The sequence below is a fragment of the Papaver somniferum genome, unplaced genomic scaffold, assembly GCF_003573695.1.
Source record: "Papaver somniferum cultivar HN1 unplaced genomic scaffold, ASM357369v1 unplaced-scaffold_18, whole genome shotgun sequence".
Lineage (NCBI taxonomy): Eukaryota > Viridiplantae > Streptophyta > Magnoliopsida > Ranunculales > Papaveraceae > Papaver > Papaver somniferum.
Genome location: NW_020627707.1, coordinates 8,267,701 through 8,280,860, shown reverse-complemented (window position 1 = coordinate 8,280,860; position 13,160 = coordinate 8,267,701). Strand labels below are relative to the sequence as shown.

The 13,160-nt window shown below is 36.3% G+C and overlaps 2 protein-coding genes across 2 annotated transcripts; both read left to right on the top strand.

Moving 5' to 3' along the window:
* The first annotated feature begins 98 nt into the window (after nt 1-98).
* Nucleotides 99-674, top strand: LOC113338008 (basic 7S globulin 2-like). Its single transcript, XM_026583534.1, has one exon. The coding sequence runs from the start codon at nt 99-101 to the stop codon at nt 672-674; it is 576 nt and encodes a 191-aa protein (XP_026439319.1).
* Nucleotides 675-1,900: 1,226 nt separating this feature from the next.
* On the top strand, nt 1,901-10,274 carry LOC113338007. Its single transcript, XM_026583533.1, has 4 exons — nt 1,901-1,957; nt 2,508-2,576; nt 9,268-9,774; nt 10,071-10,274. The coding sequence occupies exons 1-4, from the start codon at nt 1,901-1,903 to the stop codon at nt 10,272-10,274; spliced, it is 837 nt and encodes a 278-aa protein (XP_026439318.1).
* Nucleotides 10,275-13,160: the final 2,886 nt, after the last annotated feature.

The window sequence follows — 13,160 nt, the reverse complement described above, 5'->3', positions numbered from 1 at the left end:
CTCTATATGCGGAAAGAAACCTAATGGATAGACTTTCAGGCTTTCAAAGTTGACCTTTAGACATTATATTAAGACGTCCGGATTATCTTTCAGGCCTCATGGCTTCTCGTTTTTCTTCTGCCATGGTTCAGATTCTTCTTCTTGCTCTTTTCTTCTTTCTGTGTTTCTCCGGTGCTCAACCTTCCTTAAACTTTACTTTCCGACCTCGCAGTATAGTCTTCAAAATTGAGAAAGATCCACTAACCCTCCAATACATGATCAAAATCAACCAAGGAACCCCTCGAGCTGCAGTGAAACTCGTCCTTGATCTCCGAGGAAAGTTACCCTGGCTCCGTTGTCACAAAGGTTACAGATCATCATCATATCGACCAGTTAATTGCATGTCACCACCATGCTCACTGGCTAGCAAACCCATTAAATGTGTATTATGCAATAGCACTACGTCATGGTGCCATAATAATGCGCGTAACATTTCCACAACAAACCCAATAACTCAATCTGTCGGCAACGGTGCGCTCATTACGGATGTCGTGACTGTTGAATCTAACAAGGTGAATGGAACTTCTACGCATCTTGAACCAGGTCCAAAGGTTATGCCTCGCATGTTTGCATTCGGTTGTGCGACTACTAGTAATTTCTTGCATGGACTTGCTATAAAGGAGTGGCTGGTCTAGGACGTTCATCGCCTCTTTCTCTCATTTCACAGTTTTCAGTTGCATTCCGATTCTCTCGTATATTTGCTCTGATATTAGATGATCGATTTTATAATTCCGGCGTTGCTGGCATTTATTTCGGTGGTGGATCCTACCATGTTACTTATAATGGCGATGATGTGGGCAGTTTGTTAAGTTACACCCCGCTCTTGATTAACCCAAAAAGTAGCGAAGAATATTTCATTGATCTAAAATCGATCGAGATCATAGGAGGCAATACAGACGAAGGTAAAGCTGTACGGCTGTACCGATACACCAAAAGTTGTTGTCCATTAACAAGAAAACTGGAGTTGGAGGAACGAAAGTCAGCTTGCAAGTTCCTTACACTACTATGGAAACATCAATCTACGAGGCCTTCGTTAGTACCTATCTTAAGGAAGCTGAAGCCTTGAATCCGGAATTACAAAGAGTTGCTTCTGTTGCGCCTTTCGATGTCTGTTTTAATGCATCCACTACTATAGTATATTATAGTTTTCTTGTGATGCCAAATATCAATCTGGTATTTTCCAAGAATTTAACGTGGTTTTTCACGGGTCTCCAGACGTTGGTACATGTTAGCAGTGATGTCTCGTGTTTGGGGTTTATTGATGGAGGTACAAATCGTATGACTTCCATTATTATTGGTACGGATCTATACAAATACTCCATAGGTTCGTGTTTTGGATGTAGCCATAATCGGTAGCTAAATAGGTTACAAACCCTACCGATTATAGGTTGCCCCAAATTGAGTTTTTTCTAAAATCCTTCATGTAATGAATTTTGAAATCTGCTATAATCGGTAAAGTATCCAACTTATAGACCTTCCGATTATAAGGAGCCCCATATCCAACCTTTGCCAAATTCCATAGGTTTTGAGTGTACAAAGCCAACCATAACCATTTGGTTCGTGTTTTAGATGTAACCATAATCGGAAGATAAATATATTACCAAACCTTCCGATTATAGGTTGCCCCAAAATGATTTTTTTCTAAAATCCTTCATGTAATGAATTTGGAAATCTATTATAATCGGTAGAGTAGCCAACTTATAGACCTACCGATTGAAACAATAATCGGAAGCAAACTCTTGTAATCGGTAGTCTGGGTTCTATATATTAGTGTTTGGGGTATATGTTGAATGATGACGATTTGGGGTATATGTTGAATGATCCAAACTTTGATGGAGATGAAACCCTAGACGACGTTTTCATGGAAGAAAATGGAGAATCACCCGAAATCGAAGCTAACGATGCGTCAAACATACAGGTATGTTGTTAACAAACTCTAATACCAATGTTATGTGCGTTTGTGTATGTTTTTGAACGTGAAAATTCGATTACTGCATGCATTGAATGAATGAAAGACATTTAATCGGTAGCGAATTGAGTACAATATCTACCGATTATCAACAATCAGAGATTCGTTTATGTATTAAGCTACCGAATACGTAAAAAATCCCCAAATTGAAAGATTTAATTTGTCAGAATCGAAAGATTTATACATCAACAAACGTCCGATTGTAAAAAGTCGCCCCAAATACGAATTTCCCCAAAAATGAAATATTTGTAATTATTGATATTTCATAATCGATTGTTTATGAATTAACTTATCCTCCGATTATTGACGTTTTTTTACACAGATCAACTGTACATTTTTGTATTTCATTAATCGGTAGCCTATGGTAGTATAAGACTACCGATTTTTGATAACCGGTTGGGTTGTATAGTACTGGGTTACCGATTGTTTTACAATCAGTTATGTATTCTCTAATCTTCCTTCCGATTGTTAATGCATAACTTGTTGTTATGATGTGTAGGATGTTGTAGCGGTTGATGACGATTATTATTTGAGGCCTGATACTTCCCTACACTATGCAAACGATTTGGTATGTTCATGAATTTATCTTTTCTTTTTCCAATCATGTATGTTAGATGGTTATGCTTATTATTTTTGTTTTGTTATATGCGCATTTAGATATTCGGAAGTAAGAAGGAGGCCAAGGAATGGCTTATGAACAAGGCAAAAGAGAAGATGTGTGTGGTGGTTCAGAACCGTTGCATTAAGAAGATTCGGTTTGAAATGATATGTGAGCGAGGTGGGGAGAAGAAGAGTCACGAGGGAAAGAATAATAAGTATGTAAGGGAGACGGAGAGAAAGAAATACCAAACTCATACAAAGAAGATTGGATGCCCATTTAAGATTGTCTTCTATAAGACCGATGGTAGGGAAAGTAAAGAGTGGAAAATGTATAAAGTTGCTAATGGTTGTCACAACCACGATGATCCGGGTACTCTTATTGGACATGTAATGGTTGCGAAGTTAAAACCACATGAAATGGAGACGGTGAGGTCTATGCGGATCCAAAATCCGAGTGCGATCTTAAGTAAAATAATGGCAGACGACCCCGACAACTTGTTTTCTTTGTCTACAATTAAGTCGGCCCTAGCTACGATCAAAAGGACAGAATGGGATGGTAGAACAGTCATGCAACAATCGCAGTGGTTAGCTGAGTTACACGACTACACGTTGAGAACGGAAGAAAAGGACGGTAAATTGGTACATATTTTCTTGGCACATCCCGAAATGATCAAATTGGCTCAGTGTTTTCATCAAATTTTGTTGATAGATGCCACATATAAGACAAACAAATATAACATGTCGTTGTTGAACATTGCTTGTCACACTTCGGACAAAAATACGTTTACGATTGCATGGGGTTTAATGGATCATGAGAACAACGTGAGTTTTATTTGGATGTTGGAGACGTTGAGTTCCATTTATAATGGCGATGATTTTCCAAGGATTATTGTAACGGATAACGATCAATCCTTAATGCATGCAATAGCGGTAGTGTTTCCTGAAGCCCGAAACTTGCAATGTACGTGGCACATTCAATGCAACCTCAAACACAATTGTCATCACCATTTCCAAGCTAAAAACCAAGGATGGGTACCAAGAGGTCGAAAGAAGAAGATGAGCGCATTAGTAAATTAACCGTGGAAGAACGAGAGGAAGAGAAGAGGTTATTTGATGAAAAGTGGAAGGAGGATGGAATGATTTGGAGAGCGTTCATGAAAGCATGGGACAAGATCGTTTGGTCAATGACCGAGGAAATTTACGAAAGTAACTTGAAGAAATTTGAGGATGAATATGGCACGGACTACCCAAAACCCGTTGAGTATTGTAAAACACAATGGTTACCGATTAAGGAGAGGTTTGTGTATGCATGGACATATGAATATCATAACTTCAAGAACGAGGCGACAAGCATTGCGGAGGGGTCTCATGGACGATTAAAGAAAATACTTCTAGGTAGTCAAAATGGAGTGGTGTCGATCCAAGAAGCAATCCATGAATTCACAAATCGTGATCTCGTAAAGATTAAGGATTGTATGCAATTTAGTGTACATAAATTCCCTACGGAACATGAAAGGGAAAGATTGCTTCTAAGGGGCATTGTTCATAAAGTTTAAAAATGGGAAATAAATCACATGATGGAACAATTGAAGTTATATAAAGCTTACGGACGAGAATACGGTTTGTGTTTGCAAGGATATGATAGGTATTGGTCTCCCATGTCGTCATAAAATGTGTAGGTACGTCGATGTGATTGCCATCAATGATATTCATCCATTTAGAAGCAATTAAATTTCACTCCAAGCACCCCCGTAGTTGATGGTCCGTCGTTCATGGAGTCGGAATTGTGTGAAAGAATAACCGAGCGTTATGTTATAACAAATGGCGCCAAGAAGCAAATATTGGTGCATGATTTGGAGCAAGCTCTTCACCCTCGTTTAAGGGAGGCTGATGAACCTAATAAGCAAAAGGGGGCGGGTAGGCCAAACACCAAAGTGTCGAGGACCATTGAAACAAAAGAATTGAAGGAGTATTTGTCTAATAAAAGAATATTGTATAGGCATGAGCGTTCGGAAGCCGAATTTGAAGATGAGCCGCAACCCAAGAAAAGAGGACGTCCAAGAAAAGATCAAAGTGGACCAAATGTCTCTATGAAGCCTTCTCAAGTAAGTCAAGCCGAGGCGGTGGAAGAAGTTGTGTTAGTGGAGACCCAAACTAGCTCCGTAGTTATTGATCAAATGAGCGACTCGCAACAAACACAATCAACGGAAATGGTGACTATAAGAGAGAAGTATGGTACTCTTCGTTGTCCTAGGGATTTTCATGGAAGACCAACACGATCAAGGTATACGATTATAGAAGAGTATATGAAACAACTCCCTCCACTCATTGTTCCATTTGTTTTGTCCATCGACGTGGTTGATGGGGATGGCAATTGTGGGTTTCACGTCTCTACGGAACAAATTGGTTATTTTGGAGAGGCGGTGAACGAAGATGTCACCCAATGGCAATATTTAAGAACTAAGATGGCGGTACAACTAATAAAGGACAAGTATTTCTATATGGAGATGATGAAGCAAGGAGATATACACGACAAAGAACTAGAGTTCAAAGACTTAGTTACGCGTGTAAAGTACCGAAAGGGATTGAAGACAATCAGATCCAAGTATTGGATGATAATGCCTAAATGTGGATATCTCTTAGCGGACGCTTTGAATTGTGTGGTACATTTATATGATAAATGTGAGTATTTAAATTATTCACATTTTATTATTTATTTCTTTTCAGTGTTAGACTTAAATACGCTAATTATGTTAGATACACTAATTTTGATTTAGAAGATAGCTGGGTCATAGAATAAATTATGTTAGATACACTAATTTTCTAGCATACACTAATTATGCTAGAAAGCATGTGTAACTAGTATATACACATGCTTATACGCTAATTTTATTATTTATTTCTTTTCAGTGTTAGACTTAAATACGCTAATTATGTTAGATACACTAATTTTCTAGCATACACTAATTATGCTAGAAAGCATGTGTAACTAGTATATACACATGCTTATAAAAAGCGGACCCATTCCATCCAAAGTTCAACCCTGCACAGACAAAAGAAACAATGGCATAAGTACCAAACGATGCTAATTGAAGAGGTAAAAAATTACTGGAAGTACAATCAGAAGATGTTTTAATGATACTTGAAAGTTGAAACAAACTTTTCTAGTGGTTTTGAAACACTGGATGGTATTCTCTATATTTTCTAATGTCAGTGTAAGCATGCATTAGACCAATGACTAAATGAATGACTATGCAACATATGCCAAAGTAGATCTGCAAGGAGTTTTAAATTTCTTTCCTTTGTGTTAGTGAACTTGATAAAGAAGCGAGATTTGGACACAGAGATCTTGTCTTCGAGAATTGATGCACTCAGTTTCTTGTTTACATCGGTATTAAGACCTCCAATAGATGTTAGCTCACCAAAAGCGATGTTCTCTTCACTCCTACCGAATGAGATAGGGACTGATCCTTTTAGTAGAACCATAAATACTGCAAATTAACATAAAAACATCAGTTGGCAAACATGGAAAGAGTCCGCAAGACAAGGCAAGTCCACTAGTACGAAACTTAGTGCAAAAAATGTAAGAAAATTCAATATATAGAACATAGACATTATATCTCAGCATGTGTAACTAGCGGTTACACATCCATATATCTTGTGTAACTAGTGGTTACACATCCATATAACTACTGAAATACATTCGCAAAAAAAAGTGAAATCATGAGTTGTTACTTTCATACCATCTGGATGAGGCTCAACAATCCTCAAAGGAAACTTAATATAGTTGTATGGCTACAACAACCTAGAATCTACAACAACCGAGTAGATTTTCAATTTCAAAGCTCCGCGTTAATAATAAGATTCACCAAAAAAGCATGGAATATAACAGAAAGTACAATTACAAGGACATTAATTATTATTTCACTTCACACCATGAGTATTGGGATATTAAAAATGGAATTGAGCAGGACACGTCCTAGTGGTAGCAATAAAACTATCAAAGATGAACTGAAGAGGAGAAGCATTATCCATGCCAGAAAGACCAACAACACAGCACGAAGTACATAGCCATAACTACCTAAGAGGCAAGATATACATTTGAAAATACGAAAACTTCATACATATGGAATATATAACAATGTCAACTACCTATGAGGTAATATATAACATTCACAGGGGATATCAAATAGTTACCAAGTGAAAGATGGGTTTGAGCGTAGTAAGCCTTACCAGATGAATAATCCGGAAGTTACACATTTACTCGCGGAGGATCTGGACATTGTGCAATTAATGATAAAGTTGAAAATAATACTCGTATGGATTCAAATATCCGTATACACATTATGATCAACAACTATAGAAATTTTCCTTCATCATCATCAGGAACCTTGAGAACTGATTCTGAAATAGCAAAGGAATTCTTCATTAGTTATAGTAAATCATAGGTTGGAAACCTTCTGTTTTATTTATAAATATATGAAACACCAAATTCATATCAAATCCACTAGGTCGAAATTCAAAAGAACATCAAATGAGAAAAAAATTGATAGTTAATAGAGATTAAGTTACGTTGATTACAAACCTAGAGTTTGATTTTCAACCAGGAAAGTGTTATTATTATTAGGTGCATCTTCATTAGTTGTTGTAAAATCTAAAGATGAATGACTACGATTTCAAATTTGTTGCGGTTGAAGATCTTCTTAATTCCATTGTTAAAACTGCACAAGAAGCAATCATTAAGGTTATAACACACATGAGAAACAACAAAGAATAAGAAGTTACAACTTAAAAGAACCGTGAGGAAGATGAGAGAAGAAATATAATATTTCTGAGTAGATGAGAGACAAAGAAGATCCGACGAAGCTGTAATTTCAGATTCAGAAGGAAATTCTAGAGTTAACAATTTTTTACATCCAGAAGGAAAAACCTAAATGTTCAAAAAAAAAAGTGAAATCACCTGATTCAAGACAAATCTGGTTGTATTCTATGCTTGAATCAATCAATACAAAAATTAAAACCTAATCGAACTAAGAAAGACGAAAACCTAACCTGAAATAACTTGGAACCAACTCAAACCTAGATTCAAATCAATCGATTGAGTGAATGATTTGAGTTTGTAGATTAATTAATCATCAGCTGTATAATATATTGAAACAAATCGATTGCACGTAGAAGAAACAAAAAAAATAAATCGCCTGGAGCTCTGGAAGTTTCTGAAATAGAAAAGAAAAATGAATCTGATTTTCTGATTCTGTTTCTAATATAACCAGGTATATATGTGAGGGTTAGTTTTGGTACTTTAGTTCTTTTTTATGACGTCATCGACCAGGGAAATTTCAAAACCTGACTCCAAAATTAAAAATTCTGAGCCTAGAAATATCAAAATCTGAAAGTATGGAGTTGACAATGAATGATCCATTTAGTGGGGCTTCTATATATTGAACCCATATAGAAGGGGGGTTCTAGTATTTTTCACAATTGGTATTTACTTTTTCTTCTTTTAATTCAACAAATTTGTTCAACCTAGTCATCTTTAAGTCTTTTTACTCTCATATGAATGTGATATATTTGGTCAAATACTTGCTTATTAGTAGTTAGACTTGAGGCTTTTAACTTGTATCTTTCATGATTATGAGATCAATATGGTTATAAAAGACTGAAGTTTCTATATGTATAAGAATTTGATTCTGAGCCTTAGCTTCAATTTTCTCTGTGAATTTCTGTTGGTGTGGTTTCAATTTGATGTGCGCTTGTTAGTCATTTAATCAAAACTTCCAGGCTTCATATATGAGAACCGGGTTGTCCACTTATTATCCTCAACCTAGTTCTTTTAAGATATCTGATGGACAGATTTTAGTTTTGGAATATAATCACAGCAGCAGTATAAAACATACTGGAGTAATGGGTTTTTTTCTACATCTTGGTTGCGGATCAGCTTCTGCCAAAGCCATTGCTCAGGCCAGTTTATGTATGGTTGAGTTTCTTAGGCCGGTTCCTATGGGGGATGGATAAACCCTCCATTTTCCATGCAAGCTGGCCTGGCAAACTGTACGCGCCACTATGGGAGAAAACATAAGCGGTCGAGTCTCCACCGCTAGCGGTCGAGTCTCAAACGCTGGCAGTCTTCTTAAAAACGATCGGTCTTGTAATCTTCGCTTATTAAATAGTGAAGCAACGACTATTTCCCCCACGTTTCTCTATAAACTCACCCCATTCAATTCAATTTAATCACACCTCATTTTCTCATTAACTCTATCTTACTCACACTTTTGTACCTTAATCATCTGTTTAATTTTTTTTTCAACTCAATGGATATGGATTCTTCTGACGAAGAAGTGCTTATTCATATGGATCGATTTGAAGAACAACAATGAATATTCGTTCAGGCGTTGAAACAAATTGATGATGAGTCATATGAAGATAAAGAACTAACCAACAACTTGATGCAGCTAGATTCATCGGGGCAAATACCTAGAGATCCATAACCAAGAGAAGTGTTCATAAGAAGATATACGTACCGAGGTCGGGATGAATGGAACGAGAAACTGATGCATGATTATTTTATTCCTGACTGTATGTTCTCTGATGAAAATTTTCAAGGTCGATTCCGCTTGCCCAGACATTTGCTGCTAAAGATTATTTGTGAGCTTTGTCAGGTAGAACCTCAATTTAATTATCAGTATGATGCACTGAATATTAGGGGTCATAGCCCTGAACAAAAGGTTATTTCGTCCTTAAGGATTTTAGGATATGACAGACCTCCAGATTTTAATGATGAGTACCTTCGCATTGGCAAAACAACTGCATACAAGTATCTTGCGTTGTTTTGCGAAAGAATGATCAATCGTTTTGGTCCTACCTATTTACGAAAACCAACTGATGCAGATGTTAGAGAAATATTAAAGCAAAATCAGGAAAGGGAATTTCCCGGAATGCTGGATAGTCTTGACTTCATGCATTGGGTATGGACCGGACGCCCTACCTATTGGGCCGGTCAGTATAAAGGTCACTATGGAAAACCAACGGTTATCCTTGAGGCTAATGATTCTTATGATTTTTGGATATGGCACGCTTTTTTTGGTCTCCCGGGATCTCAAAACGATATAGATGTTTTACACAAATCGCCTTTGTTTGAAGATTTAAAGTATGGAATTTCTCCTCGGGTAAATTTCACTATCAACGGGAATCACTACACTCATGGTTATTATCTTGTAGACGGAATTTATCCAAAATGGTCAACTTTAGTTCAATGTACCGTCAGCCACCTAGGGGTTAAATGGGTCGTTCATACTCATATTTCAATAGTAGACAAATGGATCTGAGAAAGGATGTGGAACGGTCTCTTGGAAATTTGAAGCGGAAGTTCGCAATCATTTGTGGGCCTTATCGTGGTCTAAGTGCTCGTCAAATGCATAATAATATGCTGACTTGCATCATTATGCATAACATGGTAATCCAGGAAACTCGTCGTAATAAGAATTGGACTAACCGTCAAGATGAAGACTTAAGGCTTGAGGTTATACATACAAGAGGATTACCTGCAAAGAACTATGCGCAAATGACCAGTCATATTGAGAACAGAACTCTGTATAACAGGTTGAGGGAAGATCTCAAAGCGAATGTGTGGCCTGACTTTGGAAGAGATGGAGGACGAATTGAGTAGTGTTGTTTCATTATTTTTTTTAAATTGTTTAATTGTTTAAGTTTTATTTGTTGTTCCATAAATTTGTTTTGTAGTTGTTTAATTTTAAATTTTTTAACGGCCATTAAAAGTAGCGGTCTAGACTGAATCGCTAGCGGTGTAGACTCAACCGTTAGCATTCCTTATAAATATACACCTTCACTTCATCCATTTCAAAATCACACCTCACTTCTATACAAAAGCTTCTCTACTTTCTGGTTAAATTATGGATGATCCTAGATTCACTGAAGATGAAGATTTATCCCTTTGTAGAAACTATGTAATATACTACCCGAAGAGAGGTGAAGAACGACGGATGAACGGTGTACCTAGTATGACTTATTTGGGAAAATTCATGATGCCTTCTGCACAGAGACAGGTAATCCTCACAACCGGGATTCTGCTGCTTTGTTTTGTCGATTCATGACTATCAAAAAAGATCTTGTAGACTTTATAGCTATGATAAAAATTGTCACTCGATATCGTCTTAGAGGTGACATTAATGTTGAATTGGGAATACGAACTCGAGATGAGTGGCGAAGATGGAAAGTAAAAACTTTCGAATATGAAGCGCATTACCAAATTCTTAAGGAGTTTCTAGTAACTCGTATGGGATGTTAGGCTTAAGTTTAATTTTTCATTGATTTTTTCAAGTTTAAATTTTAATGTAATGAAAAACTAGTTTAAGTTTTAATGCAATGAAAAACTAGTTTAATGAAAAAAATATAACAATTTGTAATGAAAAAACTAGACAATTTCATTCACCATAACCAAACTACTACATATTCATTAAGTTTAAAGATGATACATTAATTAATTAAGTGGCACTACTTCATCGTCGTCTTCATCATCCTCATCTTCAGCGTGAACCCCAAATTGTTTTTCCATGTTTCTCTTATTTCTTTTTTTTTCCAGTTCCTTTGTTAACCTATCTCCATCTCCCATACCATCAATTGTCTGGGATTCATTGTTCCGGTGTTTTCATTTAGAATCTTATTCTTGTCATAGTCTGAAACAAATTTTTCTTGACTTAGTCGATGTACCCTTTCATGTACAAGACGTCGTATATACTTGGGAAACTAATTAGCGTTTCCACAGAAAAGGAAAACAGATAGGTGCGACGATGTGCCATGTTTTCACAAGATTCCATGTTTAAATGGATCTCTAAACTTGCATGGAAACAGAGATGTATTTGTGAGGGAATGAAGACAAGACTTCCAAAACACTAGTCAAGTTTCTCTCGTCTTTCAGAAAACTTCCCACACAGCAGCCTCCCATGCTCTTGTGGTATTTTCTCTTGGGACTTCTCAGACTAGGTCCATCCCAAAACCATCCAAGTAATCTATGTCCGAGACTTTGAGGCAATTTAGAACCAGCAAATGGCCTCCATTTTTGAACGTATAAACGGAATTTTAATTAGTTCAAAACGAGAGGCACCATGATCTCTTATGCGATCAAAAGCTAACACTTCCTTTTTACCAGAAGTTTAAGAGCTTGTTTGGTATAGTTTTCAAAAACAGTTTTCTGTTTTTAAAAACAGAGAAAACAAAAAACAGGAGAAAACGCGTTCGGTAGGGACATTTTCAGAAAATGTTTTCTATCTGTTTTCTGTTTCTGAAAACAAAAAAGTGAAAACAACAAATTATTGTTTTTTGTGTTTTCTCTTTTTTTTTTCTTGGTTCTTTTTTTTCTATTCAAAACAAAGTAAGAGATCGGGGGAATGACTGCAAGTGAGTCATGGATAATATCACTATCTCTTAGAAGAATCTTTACATTTGATACGATTTAGTTGATTTTCCTTGTTTTAAAAAACAGTTTACCAAACAATTTTTAGAAAATGAAAACAAGGAAAAAAGAGTATGTTTTTAAAACAGTGGAAAACTATTTTTGGAAACTGTTTTTGAAAACTGTACCAAACAGGCTCTAAGAGTCTCTCTAAAATCAACCGAGACAGTACATTTCATATTTAAATCTGAAACGTCAAAGCCACTGTCTTTTCACCAAAATGATTTCGCTATACTTGAACGGAATAACCAACGATAGTAACATCTACACTTTTGAAATTGTTGGATAACTATCTTTGTTACCGATTCTCCAATAATACAACTCATGTATTATCCACCGATCCGTTGCAACTCTTTGTAACACGGTTTTCACTTATGTATTACATCTTGTAATACCAACGACAAAACAAGAAAAGAAGGATAGAAAAAGATGATCAATCACAAAACTTAAACAAACTTACTTGGGTGTATTGAGGCGAGTAATCTCTTTGCTTAAGACATTTAATGCCCTGTATATAATGTTGTTACAGATTTAGCGGCATATGTCTCCAACATTCAACAATACCTCGATGTTTTTCGCAACACTTCGATAACACCGAACAACGAACGCGAATAGATGTAACACAAACTCTTCTTTACTCTTGAAGACACATGCAAACTCTTAAATTTCTAGTACTAGTTTTATGACTCTAAAAACACCATACTTGCAATGGAGAATGAGTGAGGTTTATATAGGTTTAGAGGTGATTCTTGGAGAAGTCATTTCATGAAGAGTCACAACACTTAGTGGAGAGTCACATCCCTTGGGATAAGACACTAATGACTCAAGTGAGTTGACACACCTATTCATATTTCTATTCAAAAATTCCAACATAAATAAATGGTTAAAATATAGGGTTATTTTGTTTTTGGTACTTAGGTTTTGTCCAACTTTTGAGTTTGGTCCAATATTTTTCCAGCTTGGTGTTTGGTACCTGGACTTGACGTTGACTTAAATTGACTAGATTAAATCTTATTTTAATTAACTAACCCTCATAATTCAAGTTATTTTTTCTCCACCGTTGATCTTATATATATGGTCGGC